This window comes from Puma concolor, chromosome D2 (genome assembly GCF_028749965.1).
Source record: "Puma concolor isolate L17-30 chromosome D2, mPumCon1.1.hap2, whole genome shotgun sequence".
NCBI lineage: Eukaryota > Metazoa > Chordata > Mammalia > Carnivora > Felidae > Puma > Puma concolor.
Window position 1 is genome coordinate 44,997,099 of NC_141677.1, and position 19,765 is coordinate 45,016,863.

General features: G+C 42.5%; 1 protein-coding gene across 5 annotated transcripts in view; it reads right to left on the reverse strand.

Moving 5' to 3' along the window:
* GRID1 (glutamate ionotropic receptor delta type subunit 1) overlaps window positions 1-19,765 on the reverse strand; it is a 703,600-nt gene that overhangs the window by 118,668 nt on the left and 565,167 nt on the right. For 4 of the 5 annotated variants that reach the window (XM_086680178.1, XM_086680176.1, XM_086680179.1 and 1 more), the window contains 2 exons: window positions 2,581-2,682; window positions 946-1,143 (listed from right to left, as the gene is read on the reverse strand). In XM_086680178.1, coding sequence (XP_086536304.1) covers window positions 946-1,143; window positions 2,581-2,682 — 300 coding nt within the window. The remainder of the gene's footprint in view (window positions 1-945; window positions 1,144-2,580; window positions 2,683-19,765) is intronic. The other variant, XM_086680177.1, reaches the window with a different exon arrangement.

The following is a 19,765-nucleotide window of genomic DNA, read 5'->3' on the forward strand; positions in this document are numbered from 1 at the left end:
GGGGAAATTGGAGACATTTGGTCTGCCTTTATGAGTTTATAAAGTGAAGGACCAATGTTTTAGGAGCAAAGGTTCAAAAGAGTCAGAAGGTTAACAGGCAGTCGTCATGGAGTGAGACAGTGACAGTAGTATGTAGGAGGCTAACAAGATGCATCTGTACGGTGCTGATGTGGAGCACAAACAAAGGTCACTGGAGGTGAGGCGGTCAAAATGCTGGGAGCCCAGGGTTGTCCATAGGGATGTCAGAAACATCAAAGTTGGTGGCAACATCAACACTAGAGAGGGAAGGCTTTAGCAGATACCACCATCATAAATGATTGTAAGGAAATGACCCAGAGGTCATGGGAGGACAGGAGGCTTGGATGGGAACACAGTGAACTGGCCTCATACCATGAGTCTCAATGAGGATCCAGGCTCTATAGGAGACAGGAAGAGTGATTATTTGAAACTAATTTGAGGAGGTAGGGAATGCTGTATCACTTACACACAACAATACAGACACACGCACACACCCATTCATACACACACACACACTCACACACACACACACACACACTTGCATATACACACCCCACCTGTGGGTCATGAGGGAGAAAAAGATAAGCATTCATTAACTTCCCATGAGAACTAAGTTCTTATTTCAGCCCAAATATGGGGGTAGGTTTCAAGAAGGGTATATTATAAAGCAGGCTCAGCAGATAGGCTCAAAAGGAAAGACAGCAATGAGCACTGAAGGAAAACACAGAGTGCCAGGAAATGAGAAAAATAAAAGAGCAGAAATGGGTGGGTTGAAGAAAAGAGAGTCTTAGTGAGTGAAGAGTGAGTGGTAGGCTGTGGTTTGTTTAGTTAGTTCCAAGGTTCTAACTGCCTAATGGATCAAATTTAGATATCACCCCAGAGGCAGACTAGGGTGCCCCTCCCCATGGTCCTGCTTTTGGGACTTACCTTGCTGATGAGCTCCCCGATCATTCCGTTCCAGGAGGTGTTATGGAGCTGGTGACCATACCTGCCATCGGGGGCTTGGTAAATCTCATATTTGAAGCCCAGAGCTTTGGCCAATGCATCCAGGACATCTATGGAGAACCCTTTGTAGCGCTTGGGCTGTCCAAGGATGTTCTCAGCCACCATCACGAAAGGCTCTTCCTGAGGACAACAGAATGGATGTTCTTCAATTAAATAACAGGTTCATTAACACATATATTTCCAGGGTATTATTGGAAAGATCAACCTGATGAATCATAGCTTTAGAATGTTTCCCAACATGGGCATGTATATGCGCAATTTAGGGCTGGAGTCTGAACATATCTGCCCTTTTTTAAAGCAGTTTATGGAAACTCAGAGCATAGTACGTAGGAAGATCCCTGCAACCAGCATATTGATGGAGGAATGGAGATTTACTTGTCCTGTGTGATGCTATCCCAACTTCTGCCCAGAACCCCATTGCCAGAATGACATGATTTGTTTTTATTCCTTCATCTGTGACATTCAGGACTCCGTCCTTAGGAAATGCCATAATTCTTCAGGACCCACATAAGAACTGTAGTTACTTCTCATCCAGGATAAAGAACTACAATAAAAGCTCTATGATATTTGATTGAGAGAAGACAGAATTACATCTATCAGATTGTACTAGAAAATGGATTCTGATTCATGGGAGAATGTCATACCATAAGTCAAAGGACAGGACAGAATTAAACCCCACAGAATTAAACAAAGCATTCTGTGCTTTGTCATGTGTGCTCCTGTAGGGCATGCGGTACTCTGGAAAACACCTCAGCCTTCCCCGCCACAATCCTGTGAAACTGACCAACAGTGGACTTTTGGCAAATAGCCTCAGAGAACATACCTCATTAATTTAACTGGGAGTGTGTGTGTGTTGGGGGGGGGGGTGGGTATAATGCCTATTATGTGATGTGCATTCAGGGAATGCAGGAACACTGCTGCCAAAGGCTTCTAGAGCCAAGGAGATGTCAGTGCCTGATGCGACAGAGGGAACATTTGAACCATGTCTGGCCAGCTGATAAGAAGTAAATCTAAAATGTCTCCTACAGCTCTGGAAAGGTGAAGGAAGAAATTGAAAAGAAGATGATTCTAAGATCTCTTAAAGATCTAAAAGTCTATGATTCCAGGACATCCATGCAGAAAAATTGCAACAAATGGTTTTCATTATAAAGTCTGCACCACATGGGGGTCATCAGCGGGATTGGGTGCTGGAAGAATGTCCTCCTCCGAGCATCTTTCTGGGGACTCTGGCTACCAGCAAAGTTCTCTTAAGGACCACGAGTAGGTCAACATACTGTTTACATCCAGGAGCAGGTAGAGATGGGCCAGCAGTGGATCCAGATTTGTGATCTTTCTGTAGAGCAGCCCAGTCACCTCCCATGGAAGGCTCTGGGGCAGAATCTCCGATCTTACTCTTACGTCATTATTTGCAAAATTATTTGCCAAAGAGGCCTTATGAACACTCAAGCCACTACTCAAGATCCCCTTCTCTCCAAACCCAGTATTAAACCAAATGGAGAGAAGCCTCTAGCTCAAAATCCTGAATGGTGAACCTCCCCAATATGCCCATGATCCTACCAAGACAGTCACCACTTTGAGAGTCAGTCCTTGGAGGCGGCTGCCCATGGGCCTCTCTTGCAGGCTGCCATTCAGACCTTTCTCTGAGTCCCACGTCGCCAACTGTGAAGGAAAAAGGGAGTGTGAGGGACAGAATGGGCACCTGTGTGCACCTAGGAACTCGTCTCCTAAACTGGGATCTTGAGTCAGGCACAGAGGCGGACAGCAGCCCAATCCATTTCCCAGACACTCAGAGCCATCTTCAAACCTTAGAAAGAATACAGGTGTGATAGAAAGTTCCACTTCTTCCATCAGCTCATCTGGAACTCAAGGACCTGCCACGTCTTTAAAATAAAACCAATCGGTAAGAACTTGTTTCTAAAATGAATATTTCTGTATAATTTTATTCTGCCTGCCCACTGAGGTCATGTCACTGTGTCTCCCACAAAGTGTCTTCTTTCTTAATTACAACTTTACTTGCCTGGGCCAGAGGGCCCTTGAGTTCAGCCATCGCTGCCACCAGGGCAGGATGACAATCAGCAGTGAACCAGGTAACAAAGACCCACATGTACAGCTTGTTTTGCACCCTGATGCCTAGTGCAAAGGTCAAGAGCTCACTGCCTGTCTTCACTGTAATGCATATTTCATAATTTTGCTTGATATGCAGGTATAGGCTAAGAATACACATACTCTGATCCACCATATTTTCCTGAGCTTGCAGAGTTTATCCAATAGGCTGATGCATCTCTGACAGGCACCCTGAGGCAGTCAAGGATACCCTATCCTGGCTCAGAAACAACAGGAGACACAGAAGTTCTTGGGACCTGCTTCCCCTCTATGCATCCCTGTAGCGTCCGGGCAACCATGATGAACTTTTTTGTCTGATCAATGATTCTCAATCATTAATTGGTGAAATGTAAACAAAATACAGATACCAGCCCCCATCTCAAGGGAACTTAATCAGGATCCCAGCACTGAGGGATTTTAATACTTCCCCAGCAATCCTCATCGAGAAACCCTGTTCTTCTAGGTCACTGCATATTAGATTCTTTAAGAAGGCTTTTAAACATATTGAAGGCTGGGCCTCACCCCCAGAGATTCAAATTTAATTGGTCTGTAGTGGGCTAGATATGAATATTTTAGCTTCCCAGGTGATTCTAATGCACAGCCAGGATTGTAAACCACTGCTATAGATTAAAGCAGTGATCCTCAAACTATAATATGCACACAAATTATCCAGGGATTTAATATGCACTTTCTGATTCTGGAGCCTGTGATTATTCCTGTCTAACAATCTCCCAGGTGACACTGCTGCTGCTGATCTATGGCCACCATTTAAGTAGCAAGGGGTTAAATAATCAAATAATCAAACCACTGCAGGCAGCATCTACTCTTCGCCAGAGAAAGTCCACAAGTCCCCTAGTTAGGCTGAACAGAAGAACTATTCATCTGTGGAGAAATGTCACCAGGTGTCCTAAAGAAGCCACCAGTAGTACCACCTAAGGACACTTCTATTTTCTACAGCATGTCCTGTAGCCTTGATGTCTACAGCAGGGTCTCTACACTGAGCTCTGACTGTGAGGCCACAGTTGCAAAATCTGTAGGACCATTCCACCTGGAAGATACTAGAACCCCGAGACCTAAAGCAGGAACATCAGAATGAGATATATGGTTGTAACCTGGTTTAAAAGGAACGTGGAAACTCCAGCTGTCACTTTCCACACAATGCCAACTAAGACTCACTCCATCCTAAGTAATAGGATACCTAGTGGTGATGAATGAATCATTTAGTTAAGAGCATGGCCATGTGCTCTGAGGAGCTCCTCACAGCCACCACTAATTAATTTCAGAGGCACTGCAGTAAAGAGCAAAGTTAAAATCTACCCAAAGTCCTGTTCAAGGATAGCAAAGATGCCATGCTCTGGTAACTGGTATCATCAGAATGAAAGCTCATGGCTATTTCTCCACTGGGTCTCAGGAAATAGCACTGGGACCCAGAATCACTTCCTGCATCTGGGTCAAACTTCTGGTCAAAGGGAAGAGACAAACCCAGACAAAAAGAGTCAAGGTGTTGATTCCCTACATTCTTTGGACCTTCTGACATGGACGAGGGGACTCATGATGTGTATTTGGGCTGCTTGCATCTTATTCGCATAACTATCAGGCATTGGAGCTGCTTAGCCCTGATGGGTAACCTGCACCGACTGAGTTGGGTGGTGTTAAGAAGGTCCCTTGGACCACCTCAATGACTGAAAGAGTCATAATGAAGGCGATCTTGTCCTAATGATAACATGTGAGTTCCAAGTACAAGATATTCTGCCTTGCAGCAAGACATGAATTCCTAACGTGCTGCCAAACCCCCTTGGCACAGGTGAAGGGGCATCTGAACTCTGTGCTACCCTGGCTTAGATGAGCAAGCACCTGGACTGGGGCCCTGTTTGGCCTTGATCAAAGAAATTTTACCTGGCTGTCTAGTGGGATTGTAATCAGTCATAGGAATGGAGAACGGAGGCACAGGAAAAAGCAGTTGGAATGAAGCCCTGTCCTTCTAGAGCTTTAGCTCAGCTCAGCTGTGAGAAGGGCTCTGCCTCTCAATGCCTGTCCATACAACCTTCTTTTTCTAGCCCCCTGCCTGGCTCAAGGCAGCAGCACCTCTGCCCCAGAGTATTGCCATAGCCTCCTCACTGATCTCGTTACCCCCAACCTCTCTCTCTTATAGCCTCCTCCATCATGCTGATATGTATCCTTGTAATAAACAAACTGAGACACGGTCTGTGTCCATGAAAATTTTAGAACAACTTCCCATTTCCTACAGAATATATTCAAACACTCTGAAGCTTGGCCTAAAAGAAAGGCCTTCCTCATTGAGATCCAAGCCTGACCATCAGCTTACTTCAGTTTACGTAGGCACAGTCTATGCCAACCCCACCAAACCCTGCACCTTCCTCATGCACCTCACACAGCATGCTTCTTCCTGACCCTACATGTAGTTCCTTCTGCCTGTAATATCATCCCTCTTTGGTTGGGTCTGGTACATTGTTATTCATATTTTTTAAAAATAAGTTTCCACTTTAGAATAGTTTTAGATAAACAGAAAAGTTGTAGAGGCAGTTTAGAGACTGCCCATATACCCTACACCCAGTTTCCCCTATTTAAGATGTTACATTAGTGTCATACATTCCTCACAGCTAATGCAATGTTTGGCCCAATTTCCAATTATACACAGCTGCAGTAGAAAGCATCTCCAGTGTCTTCCATATTGGACCTCAGTCCGTGATCCTACTGTGCTATTTGGGTTTGTTATCCTGTCCACTGAGATTAAAACCTTGTCTTCATAAACTGTCTAGAAATTTGGGCCATTGGACTAGACCTTACCTTGCTTATTCTCATCTTAGAGTTTCCAACCTTGCTTTGAATGCCATGTTCTTCTCTCAAATGTCAACTTACTCTGTATGGTAAAGATTTGGGGAAGAAGATAGGAACTTGGAGATATGAAAGCAGCATATGTTCAGTAGTCAGCTGACTGATATTCTGGTTGTTTCTACCACTTACCTGAACGACCTCAGACAGCATGTTTTACTGTGGTGCTTAAAACACTGACGGCAGTCTACAAATATTTTTTAAATAAATATGACTCCATTGAGATTCCATTTTCTTGTATAAAAAGTAAAATAAAAGTAACTTCCCTGCCTACCAAATGTTCAGGGGCTATTCAAAAGAAACAATCACTTTGAAATAATCTGTTATAAAATAATAATGACAAAGTAAAGAATCAGGATACAAAAACTGTGCAATAAAACCTTAATTATGTTTCTTTAAAAGGGTGGTGGTAAAAATGAGAGGAGCTTTGTTAAAATGTAATATGGTTATATATCCAGGTGGTGGAATTATGAATAATCATTACGACTTCTTGACAGTGTTATATGTTTTCAACAGGTTTTTCACCTACTTACACAGGAAGGAAAATAAGCTGTTGATTGAAATAACTAGTATATGTGACAAAATCCTATCACATGTATTTGTATGACTAAGGACTGAATGGAGGGGAGTGATCAAAGTCAAATAAGTTTTTGTTTGTCAAGGCCAGTCTGAGGGTCAGAATCCAATAAATCAGTCCCCTTGGCTGCCAGGAGCTGTGGCCAAGGGGTGCCTAATGCCTAGAAGAGGCAACTGTGGGTTCATCCAGCATGACATCTCCCATTCTATGACCTCTCCAAGATGGTGTGGACCCCATGAGCCTACTGGGTTTGGAGATGGGGAAGTGGCCACTGCTGAGGTCTAGCTCCATGAAGACAATCCTTCTCCACCAAGAAAGAAATACAGCAATCCTAAGGCAAAGCCATTTAAATCAAAGCTCAAGTACATGAGAGGGAAAAAAAATCCTCCAAGCCTGTAATTACCCCTATTTTTTGTCTGAAAGTATTTAGGACTTAAAGGTTTTTATTTTTGTGTGTTTTTGTTTTTTAATGTAGACCTCTCTCTCCCTGGCCTTCAGGGCATCCTGTACTCTGACAGAAAGAAAAGATACTTCAAAGTGAAACCAAAATTCTGCCTTCAAACACATCAAAGTACAACCATGTTCCAGGATCCAAGATCCTTCAGTTGGGCAGGGAAGTTTATTATTCCCTCACATCAGCCTGAAGCCGAGTGCCCCAGGCTGAGTGAATCCCCCCATTTCTACAAAGCCTTGTGTTCTTACCCGAATCTTAAGATGAGAGCAGTAAACCTTCACCATTTCTAATGAGACAGAGAGAGAGAGACAGACAGACAGACAGACAGACAGAGACAGAGAGAGAGGAAGGAGTAGGGGAGGGGCAGAGAGAGGAGACACACAACTCAAAGCAGGCTCCAGGCTCCATGCTGTCAGCACAGAGCCCAACGCGGGGCTCAAACTGAGGAACTGTGAGATCATGAGCTGAGCTGAAGTCGGACGCTTAACCGACTGAGCCACCCAGGCGTCCCAAACCTTCATCATTTTTGAGCCATCCCTCTGAACACTTGATATATAAGACCAGAAAAACCATGGTCCAAACAGAAGACTCTAGGGGGATTTTTTAAAAAATAAAATAAAGCCTTTAAATAGACTTCCAAGCTTGCCGCCGATCAAAATTAGGAGACTGTATTCTGCCTCCTTCCTGAGGCTGCCTGGTTCTCTTGGCTCAGAATGCCGAGGAAAAAGTTTAAGTCAATGAAACCAAATGAGGCTGATAGGCTTGATAAATGGGAAGCCAGGAAAAGCTTTCCCTTGTAGAAGTCCTGACACTTACTCATACAGCTGCAGACCATTTCATTTGTACATAAGTGCATCTACTCTGACTTCCCCTTGTATTTTGCAGACAGAATTTTGTTTATGGGATCGATGAATTTTATGGCCACAGACACCCACTTTTGACAGCTGACCTGTCAAGATCAGTGCCTGAAAAACTAATTTCCAGCACTGTTAAACAATACGAGAACTGCCACTATTTGATAAGACAGATCTGGTTCTCATTCATCCAGGAGGTCTGCTCTACCCAGACCAGAAGCATGGATGGAGCCAGAGGTTAGAGCACAATCATCCCTTGAGAGGAGATATATGGTCTCAAAATCTGATTATGACAAACAACTGTTCAAGAGATCAGCCAATTGGAGAATAAATTTCATAACCCACTGGTCTCAGGAAAATATATTTCCTGAGTTAATCGGGGTGTTCTTCACGTTAGCATTTGAGTTGTGAGATGTGGGGATTTGGGACTCTGTGGTCCTGTATTTAATAAATGCAGGGCTATTAACCATAAATGGGACAGGCCTCCTTTGGAAGACTGGGCTTTGTGGTCTATAATCTAGTTATAGAGGTCTCTTGAAGTGCTATCTCTTTTCATGGGGAGGAGGGAAGGAGAGGAGAGGCAGTCTAACTGCTTCACAGCCCAGACACAGGATATGACCAGTTCCATATACAGAGCCTCACCAATTCCTGGGGAGAGAGTGAGGGAAGGAAAGAAAGTAGGTTTGCTTCATCTCAAATCTCATATTTAACTATATCCAACAAGACAGTAGATCAATAACCTATATTTCACATTTTACAACTAGTGACCAACCACTTCGGTGGTAAGATTATCTCAAGAGAGCACTCAAGGAAGGAAGTGAAGTTTTTACGACCATGTTGGTCATACCTCACAGCCATTGCTGGAATCCAATTTGAGCTATACCCTCATTGGCCAGTGACTGCTTTCAGCTGAGCACACAGCCCTGGCTGGGATATGGGCATCAGTAGTGATAGCCACAGTGGGTTTATAATCATGGCAGTGCATGGACTTTTCTAAAATAACCCCTCTATTAGCTTTTGTTCCATCATCCATTTTTATTAGAGAATAGATGAGTTCAGTATATGTTTGAAAGGATCATGGTCCTGGGTGGGATTGGCATAAAGGTGGAACCCACATCTTGAATCAACTTGAGTTGGGGCATTCAGCCAGCAATGATTTCAGAGAGTCAACTGCACATTTTAAGCTCCTAAATGCAGGGACATGTTTAGACACAAAAGAGCATCTTGGAAACAGAATGTAAGAATCTGAGCATAGAATATAATTTGTAGCCAGGGTTTCTGAAGTAGGGTCTAATTTAAAAGTTCATTTGGGAATTCCAGTATATCAGGGCCACTAAGATATGGGCCTTGGAGAGTATGAACCATAGAAGATGACCATCAGGTCAGATGTACCCACTAGACCACTCTTGAAGCGCCAGATGTACTATAATGAGAAGAGGAGACTCACATGAGAGTGAAGGACTTACAGTGGAGAACTTAAAGTCTCAGCCCAGGACCCTGTATGCAGGGAATTGAGCATGTGGTGAAAGTTACACACTCTTAAAACAAAATCCCTACAGAATTTGTGTTAAAGATCCAGAGGACAGAGCCATGAGAAAATGAAAAGAATAATAAAATAGGCCAGAGAGCTATCACAAATGGGGGCTTAATGAAAAACCTTTAGCAAGGATGAGAGAAAGATATTCCCTCCTCCCCCCCCCCCCCACACTGGTACTGGAGAGGAGAACCAGGAAAACTAGCAGAAGTGCCATCAATATTGGAAACTAGGTCATTCGTGATGGAGACCATGAACATGCCCCAGTGCTAGCCTCCATTATCTAAAAGGACAGACACACAGGACTCACTGTGCCCACCAAGGGATAGAAGGACTACCCAACTCCAGTGGTGCCAGTGATGGAGTCTTTCTGTCACATTAACAGTAAGGACAGAGGCAGTTCCACTCTGCCTAAGATGTAGAAATCAGCCAGACAATGTTGCATTCATTGAAACAAACAAAAATTCAGATAATCAACAAAACTATATTTAAAAAAATTTAGCTTCTAAGAGACCTGTGGTCACACAACCATCATGAATTTCAAAAGATGAGAAGCCCCTCCAAAGAGTCACAGGACACAAGAAATGTTTCATCTTTGGCAGAGTATGGAACAAGAGATGTAACAGTGGATAAGAAGGAAAAGGACTGAAATTTTACCAAAATTTTAAAGGCCAAGTGTGGGCTAGCATGAGAGTGAGGCTCTCTGGGAGCCTAGACACAACAGAGGCCACACCCATTCATCAGCTCTTTCCTCCAAGCCTTTAGGGAATGGAGTGGAAGAAGGAAAAACAGAACAGAGCATCCAAAAGTTGTAGGACAATATCAGATATATGTGTATCTATAATATTATAGGACTTGTATCTGTTATATATGAATAAATCTTATAATTCAATTATAAGAAGAAATTGCAATTTTTAAAAATAAAGGACTTATTTTTCCAAGAAATATGTGGAAGGATAATATGAACATGAAACTATATATGCTCAATATCATAAGTTATCAGGGAAGTGCAAAACAAGACTACAAGGACATATCACTAACCTCCTTAGAGTGGCCAAAATTAAAGACTGACATTATCAAGTGTTGGTGGGGATCTGGAAAGCAAAGGTACAGCCACACTGGTAGACAGCTCGGCAATTTCCTAGAAAGTTAAGCACTTCATATTAAGTATGTCCACACAGGGGTCGGTATGTGGATGTTCATAGAAACTTTATTCATAATAGCAAAAAACTGGAAACATTCCAAATGTTGATCATGCTCATCACTGAATGGACAGACAAAATGTGGCATACTTCTACAATGGAATACTACTCAGCAATAAAAAGCAATAGGCTACTGACGTGTGCAACAGCACAGATGAAGCTTAAAAGCATCACACCAAGTGAATGAAGCCAGCCACAAAAGACTTTATAACTCTATTTACATGATGTCCTTGAAAAGGTAATAATTGTTGGTCCTGAAAATAGATCAGTGGTTGTCTGGGGTCAGGAGTTGGAGGAAGGTATTGAATGCAAAGAGGAAGATTGAAGATGGCGGCGTAGGAGGACGCTGGGCTCACCGCGCGTCCTGCTGATCACTTAGATTCCACCTACACCTGCCTAAATAACCCAGAAAACCACCAGAGGATTAGCAGAACGGAGTCGCCGGAGCCAAGCGCAGACGAGAGGCCCACGGAAGAGGGTAGGAAGGGCGGCGAGGCGGTGCGCGCTCCACGGACTGGCGGGAGGGAGCCGGGGCGGAGGGGCGGCTCGCCGGCCAAGCAGAGCCCCCGAGTCTGGCTTGCAAAAAGCGGAGGGGCCTGACGGACTGTGTTCCGACAGCAAGCGCGACTTAGCGTCTGGGAGGTCATAAGTTAACAGCTCTGCTCAGAAAGCGGGAAGGCTGGAGGACAAAGGGAAGGAGAGCTGCTGAGCCCCCGGACGACAGAGCTCAGTTTGGTGGGGAACAAAGGCGCTCGCCAGCGCCATCTTCCCCGCCCATCCCCCAGCCAAAATCCCAAAGAGAACCAGTTCCTGCCAGGGAACTTGCTCGCTCCGCGCGCAAACACCCAACTCTGCGCTTCTGCGGAGCCAAACCTCCGGCAGCGGATCTGACTCCCTCCTGCTGCCACAGGGCCCCTCCTGAAGAGGATCACCTAAGGAGAAGCAAGCTAAGCCTGCCCCTCCTGCCCCTGTGCACCTTGCCTACCCACCCCAGCTAAGACGCCAGATCCCCAGCATCACAAGCCTGGCAGTGTGCAAGTAGCCCAGACAGGCCACCCCACCCCACAGTGAATCCCGCCCCTAGGAGAGGGGAAGAGAAGGCACGCACCAGTCTGACTGTGGACACAGCTGTGGGCTGGGGGCAGACATCAGGTCTGACAGCGGCTCCGCCCACGAACTCCAGTTATACACCACAGCACAGGGGAAGTGCCCTGCAGGTCCTCACCACGCCAGGGACTATCCAAAATGACCAAGCGGAAGAATTCCCCTCAGAAGAATCTCCAGGAAATAACAACAGCTAATGAGCTGATCAAAAAGGATTTAAACAATATAACAGAAAGTGAATTTAGAATAATAGTCATAAAATTAATCGCTGGGCTTGAAAACAGTATAGCGGACAGCAGAGAATCTCTTGCTACAGAGATCAAGGGACTAAGGAACAGTCACGAGGAGCTGAAAAACGCTTTAAACGAAATGCATAACAAAATGGAAACCACCACAGCTCGGATTGAAGAGGCAGAGGAGAGAATAGGTGAACTAGAAGATAAAGTTATGGAAAAAGAGGAAGCTGAGAAAAAGAGAGATAAAAAAATCCAGGAGTACGAGGGGAAAATTAGAGAACTAAGTGATACACTAAAAAGAAATAATATACGCATTATTGGTATCCCAGAGGAGGAAGAGAGAGGGAAAGGTGCTGAAGGGGTACTTGAAGAAATAATAGCTGAGAACTTCCCTGAACTGGGGAAGGAAAAAGGCATTGAAATCCAAGAGGCACAGAGAACTCCCTTCAGACGTAACTTGAATCGATCTTCTGCACGACATATCATAGTGAAACTGGCAAAATACAAGGATAAAGAGAAAATTCTGAAAGCAGCAAGGGGTAAACGTGCCCTCACATATAAAGGGAGACCTATAAGACTCGTGACTGATCTCTCTTTTGAAACTTGGCAGGCCAGAAAGAATTGGCACGAGATTTTCAGTGTGCTAGACAGAAAAAATATGCAGCCGAGAATCCTTTATCCAGCAAGTCTGTCATTTAGAATCGAAGGAGAGATAAAGGTCTTCCCAAACAAACAAAAACTGAAGGAATTTGTCACCACTAAACCAGCCCTACAAGAGATCCTAAGGGGGACCCTGTGAGACAAAGTACCAGAGACATCACTACAAGCATAAAACATACAGACATCACAATGACTCTAAACCCATACCTTTCTATAATAACACTGAATGTAAATGGATTAAATGCGCCAACCAAAAGACTTAGGGTATCAGAATGGATAAAAAAACAAGACCCATCTATTTGCTGTCTACAAGAGACTCATTTTAGACCTGAGGACACCTTTAGATTGAGAGTGAGGGGATGGAGATCTATTTATCATGCTACTGGAAGCCAAAAGAAAGCTGGAGTAGCCATCCTTATATCAGACAAACTAGACTTTAAATTAAAGGCTGTAACAAGAGATGAAGAAGGACATTATATAATAGTGACAGGGTCTATCCATCAGGAAGAGCTAACAATTATAAATGTCTATGCGCCGAATACCGGAGCGCCCAAATATATAAAACAATTACTCATAAACATAAGCAACCTTATTGATAAGAATGTGGTAATTGCAGGGGACTTTAACACCCCACTTACAGAAATGGATAGATCAACTAGACACACGGTCAATAAAGAAACAAGGGCCCTGAATGAGACATTGGATCAGATGGACTGGACAGATATATTTAGAACTCTGCATCCCAAAGCAACAGAATATACTTTCTTCTCGAGTGCACATGGAACATTCTCCAAGATAGATCATATACTGGGTCACAAAACAGCCCTTCATAAGTTTACAAGAATTGAAATCATACCATGCATACTTTCAGACCACAATGCTATGAAGCTTGAAATCAACCACAGAAAAAAGTCTGGAAAACCTCCAAAAGCATGGAGGTTAAAGAACACCCTACTAACGAATGAGTGGGTCAACCAGGCAATTAGAGAAGAAATTAAAAAATATATGGAAACAAACGAAAATGAAAATACAACAATCCAAACGCTTTGGGATGCAGCGAAGGCAGTCCTGAGAGGAAAATACATTGCAATCCAGGCCTATCTCAAGAAACAAGAAAAATCCCAAATACAAAATCTAACAGCACACCTAAAGGAAATAGAAGCAGAACAGCAAAGGCAGCCTAAACCCAGCAGAAGAAGAGAAATAATAAAGATCAGAGCAGAAATAAACAATATAGAATCTAAAAAAACTGTAGAGCAGATCAACGAAACCAAGAGTTGGTTTTTTGAAAAAATAAACAAAATTGACAAACCTCTAGCCAGGCTTCTCAAAAAGAAAAGGGAGATGACCCAAATAAATAAAATCATGAATGAAAATGGAATGATTACAACCAATCCCTCAGAGATACAAACAATTATCAGGGAATACTATGAAAAATTATATGCCAACAAATTGGACAACCTGGAAGAAATGGACAAATTCCTGAACACCCACACTCTTCCAAAACTCAATCAGGAGGAAATAGAAAGCTTGAACAGACCCATCACCAGCGAAGAAATTGAATCGGTTATCAAAAATCTCCCAACAAATAAGAGTCCAGGACCAGATGGCTTCCCAGGGGAGTTCTACCAGACGTTTAAAGCAGAGATAATACCTATCCTTCTCAAGCTATTCCAAGAAATAGAAAGGGAAGGAAAACTTCCAGACTCATTCTATGAAGCCAGTATTACTTTGATTCCTAAACCAGACAGAGACCCAGTAAAAAAAGAGAACTACAGGCCAATATCCCTGATGAATATGGATGCAAAAATTCTCAATAAGATACTAGCAAATCGAATTCAACGGCATATAAAAAGAATTATTCACCATGATCAAGTGGGATTCATTCCTGGGATGCAGGGCTGGTTCAACATTCGCAAATCAATCAACGTGATACATCACATTAACAAAAAAAAGGAGAAAAACCATATGATCCTGTCAATCGATGCAGAAAAGGCCTTCGACAAAATCCAGCACCCTTTCTTAATAAAAACTCTTGAGAAAGTCGGGATAGAAGGAACATACTTAAAGATCATAAAAGCCATTTATGAAAAGCCCACAGCTAACATCATCCTCAACGGGGAAAAACTGAGAGCTTTTTCCCTGAGATCAGGAACACGACAGGGATGCCCACTCTCACCGCTGTTGTTTAACATAGTGCTGGAAGTTCTAGCAACAGCAATCAGACAACAAAAGGAAATCAAAGGCGTCAAAATTGGCAAAGATGAAGTCAAGCTTTCGCTCTTTGCAGATGACATGATATTATACATGGAAAATCCGATAGACTCCACCAAAAGTCTGCTAGAACTGATCCATGAATTCAGCAAAGTTGCAGGATACAAAATCAATGTACAGAAATCAGTTGCATTCTTATACACTAACAATGAAGCAACAGAAAGACAAATAAAGAAACTGATCCCATTCACAATTGCACCAAGAAGCATAAAATACCTAGGAATAAATCTAACCAAAGATGTAAAGGATCTGTATGCTGAAAACTATAGAAAGCTTTTGAAGGTAATTGAAGAAGATTTAAAGAAATGGAAAGACATTCCCTGCTCATGGATTGGAAGAATAAATATTATCAAAATGTCAATACTACCCAAAGCTATCTACACATTCAATGCAATCCCAATCAAAATTGCACCAGCATTCTTCTCGAAACTAGAACAAGCAATCCTAAAATTCATATGGAACCACAAAAGGCCCCGAATAGCCAAAGTAATTTTGAAGAAGAAGACCAAAGCAGGAGGCATCACAATCCCAGACTTTAGCCTCTACTACAAAGCTGTCATCATCAAGACAGCATGGTATTGGCAGAAAAACAGACACATAGACCAATGGAATAGAATAGAAACCCCAGAACTCGACCCACAAACGTATGGCCAACTCATCTTTGACAAAGCAGGAAAAAACATCCAATGGAAAAAAGACAGTCTCTTTAACAAATGGTGCTGGGAGAACTGGACAGCAACATGCAGAAGGTTGAAACTAGACCACTTTCTCACACCATTCACAAAAATAAACTCAAAATGGATAAAGGACCTGAATGTGAGACAGGAAACCATCAAAACCTTAGAGGAGAAAGCAGGAAAAGACCTCTCTGACCTCAGCCGTAGCAATCTCTTACTCGACACATCCCCAAAGGCAAGGGAATTAAAAGCAAAAGTGAATTCCTGGGACCTTATGAAGATAAAAAGCTTCTGCACAGCAAAGGAAACAACCAACAAAACTAAAAGGCAACCAACGGAATGGGAAAAGATATTTGCAAATGACATATCGGACAAAGGGCTAGTATCCAAAATCTATAAAGAGCTCACCAAACTCCACACCCGAAAAGCAAATAACCCAGTGAAGACATGGGCAGAAAACATGAATAGACACTTCTCTAAAGAAGACATCCGGATGGCCAACAGGCACATGAAAAGATGTTCAGCGTCGCTCCTTATCAGGGAAATACAAATCAAAACCACACTCAGATATCACCTCACGCCAGTCAGAGTGGCCAAAATGAACAAATCAGGAGACTATAGATGCTGGAGAGGATGTGGAGAAACGGGAACCCTCCTGCACTGTTGGTGGGAATGCAAATTGGTGCAGCCGCTCTGGAAAGCAGTGTGGAGGTTCCTCAGAAAATTAAAAATAGACCTACCCTATGACCCAGCAATAGCACTGCTAGGAATTTATCCAAGGGACACAGGAGTACTGATGCATAGGGGTACTTGTACCCCAATGTTCATAGCAGCACTCTCAACAATAGCCAAATTATGGAAAGAGCCTAAATGTCCATCAACTGATGAATGGATAAAGAAATTGTGGTTTATATACACAATGGAGTACTACGTGGCAATGAGAAAAAATGAAATATGGCCTTTTGTAGCAACGTGGATGGAACTGGAGAGTGTGATGCTAAGTGAAATAAGCCATACAGAGAAAGACAGATACCATATGGTTTCACTCTTATGTGGATCCTGAGAAACTTAAGAGAAACCCATGGGGGAGGGGAACAAAAAAAAAAAAAAAAAAAAAAGAAGAGGTTAGAGTGGGAGAGAGCCAAAGCATAAGAGACTGTTGAGAACTGAGAACAAACTAAGGGTTGATGGGGGGTGGGAGGGAGGAGAGGGTGGGTGATGGGTACTGAGGAGGGCACCTTTTGGGATGAGCACTGGGTGTTGTATGGAAACCAATTTGACAATAAATTTCATATAAAAAAAAAAAATAAAATAAAAAAAAAAAATAATAAAAAAAAAAAAAATGAATGCAAAGAGGAAGAAGGGCTATTTGGAGTTGTCAGAGATGATTGAGGAGTGTATACCTAAAGTAGTGAGTTTATTGCACACAAACACACACACACACACACACACACACACACACACACACACATTGCTAGTGATTTGGAAAGGGATGAAGCCATGTGCTGGAGAGATGAAGTAGTGGCACTAACCTCTCAAGTGACCCACCTATGACCTTTTGGCAAGGATGATGATATGATACTAACTCTGACTGATGTCAGTACACTTGTTCATCATTCTTGGACTAGCTGAAGTTAAGTAAGTATCAAGTGGCCAAGAAATTACCTATCAATCTAGAAGAACTGAATGTATCTTTATAAAGGTTTAGGAAGAACATGAGTGCAGCTTTACCTTCAAATAGTTCCTCAGTGTGTGTGGGAGAACATATTTCATAACATTGTATGTAGTATGATCCACCTTTTAAATGTTTATTTCCTTTTGGGTGATAGTTCACATGCATGCCTAAGACAAAAAGGTAGTTTTAAGTGGCTATTTCTGGTCTTGGGTAGGACAATGGGAATGTTTATCTCTTGTACTATACTATCCCATGATGTATGGATTGTTTTATGGACAGGAAGCATCGCTCTTATAAGCAGAAGAAAAGCAATAAAGCTATTTTCATTTTGAAACTGCACTGCAATCTAGCTTGTAACTGTAATGTTGATTTTGTATCTCTCTCTAAATGTTTTAGATGTGTTGGTTTTGTCTCTCTAAATAAATGGTATGTTCTAGCAAAGGCAGTGTTTGCAGTGAGCCAAGCCAAGCTGGACACCTATGGCAAGTTACTTGAATTGGTCATATGCTTTCTCTGGCATCAAATATCCTCACCTATTATCAGTTATTAATAGACATTAGTTATTGTTATTGACAATACTCTCTTTGCTCTTAGGTCTCTACTATGCCCAGGTCCATACCAGCAGCTTACAGAATTCTTGCCAATTTGAACACACTAGAATCACTGGCACCATCCACACTATCTACACTATACATCAGTCTGAAGTCTGACAAGGTACCTCCCAACAGCCAGCACTAGGCGTCTTTGCATTGTTAAGGCAGCATGTGTCTCTCACCATACTCGCTATAAACTCTTGGCTCTCTCCTCTCCCTGAAACACTCTTCTCTTTCTTTGTTCTCTGACTCCTAGTCACCATTTAAAGATCACTCCTTGCACCTTATACCAAGAGTAAGTGTCTCCCTTTGGCAACCCCATCCCATAGCACTTGATGCTGGTGGAAATGCCTTTCATGATACATTCAATTCCATGTCTATCTATTCACAAATCTACTATATCTCTTGTATGGCAGGGATTATCTGTTCTTCATTTCAACTCACTCAATAAAATTTTATTAGAAAAATTAATGAAATTGACCATCCCCTGCGTACTTCCTCATTAACTGGTCAGAATTTCACACTTTTCTGAAACTCAAGCCTCCAGGTACATCCCATGTCTCAAGTTCTGCAAAAAGGCTTTCTCAGCACTGATTTATTTATGATGGTTGTAAGTGCCCAGGCTGGATTTTCTCTTTTTCCTGGTTTTGTTTTGCCAATTTACTTTAAGACTCTGAGTCATGAAAAAATGTTAGTAAAATGAACGATTCAGAAGACATTTCTTAAAACCCGCTTTTTATGTCTTTACCTCCAGACCCTCGTTACACAATGTGTGGTCTATGCCAGGTCACCTGGGAACTTGTTTAAATCCAAGAATCTTGACTGTACTCCGTGTCTATTGAGTCAGTGTCTGCATTTTAACAAGAATCTCAGGTCACGCATAGGCACGGTAAAGTTTGAGAAGCACAGTGTCTAAATTGTGCCATCTTTATTTCTTACCTGGAATCTTTTTATAAGTTGCTTTGCCTATTCCCCACTGCCTCCCTTAACTGCCTTTTATCGAAACCCCACACGGAAGCCAGAGTTTTCTTTCTTTTTCTTCTTTTACTGAAAATTATTTTATTTCACTCTCCTTTTTAAAATTCTCAAGTGGCTCCCTGTGAAATCAGATTAAAAGCATATATCATTTTCATAGCCCGTAAAAGTCTCCAAGCCCTGGTCCATGCCTGCCCTTCAACCTCATCTCATGCCACATGTCCCACCTGCATCCACCGATGCTGGCCACTTTTCAGTTACTCTTCCAAACCAATGTCTTTCCTGCCTTGGGAACTCTGTGTGTGCCCTTCGCTTCCCTGATAACTCTTATCTCTATCCTTCACATCCTATGGTTGGCTCTTTCCCATCTGGCAGATCTTACCCAATGAGTTATCCTCCTGATAAAGCCTCCCAGGTCACTCTTCCAAATTCTCAAGCGCAAGACTTAGTTATTTTCTTTATAGCTCTCAAATGTTATCATTTCTAATATCACCCTCCACGATAGGAGGGTGTTTTGCTTGGGTTTGCTCAGCACCATGCATTAAATATCTGATACAATTCCTGGCATATAGCAGACTCTTAACAAGTTTTTGATGAATAAACAAATAAATGAGTAACCTAGTCTAGGGGTCAGCAAACTTTTCCATAAAGGGTTAGAGCAAATACTTTAGTCTTCTTGGGAAATATGGCGTCTGTGGTCAACCACCCAATGAGTGTTGTTGGGTTCCAATAAACAAAATAAATGGCAGGCTGGATTTGCCCCAAAGGCTATATAGTTTACTAGTCTCTAATAATTGACACCTTTATTTCTCTTGTTCCCTCTGTCTAGAGAGCTCTCCCCTCTAGCTGAACCTTTCAAAACATTATCCTTCTTTCAAGATTTAATTTATCATTTAAAAAATTGTTTAATTGTTATCCTTTCAAGAAGCCTCATTTTATCTCTCCAATCAAAAGTGACAGATCCTCCTACA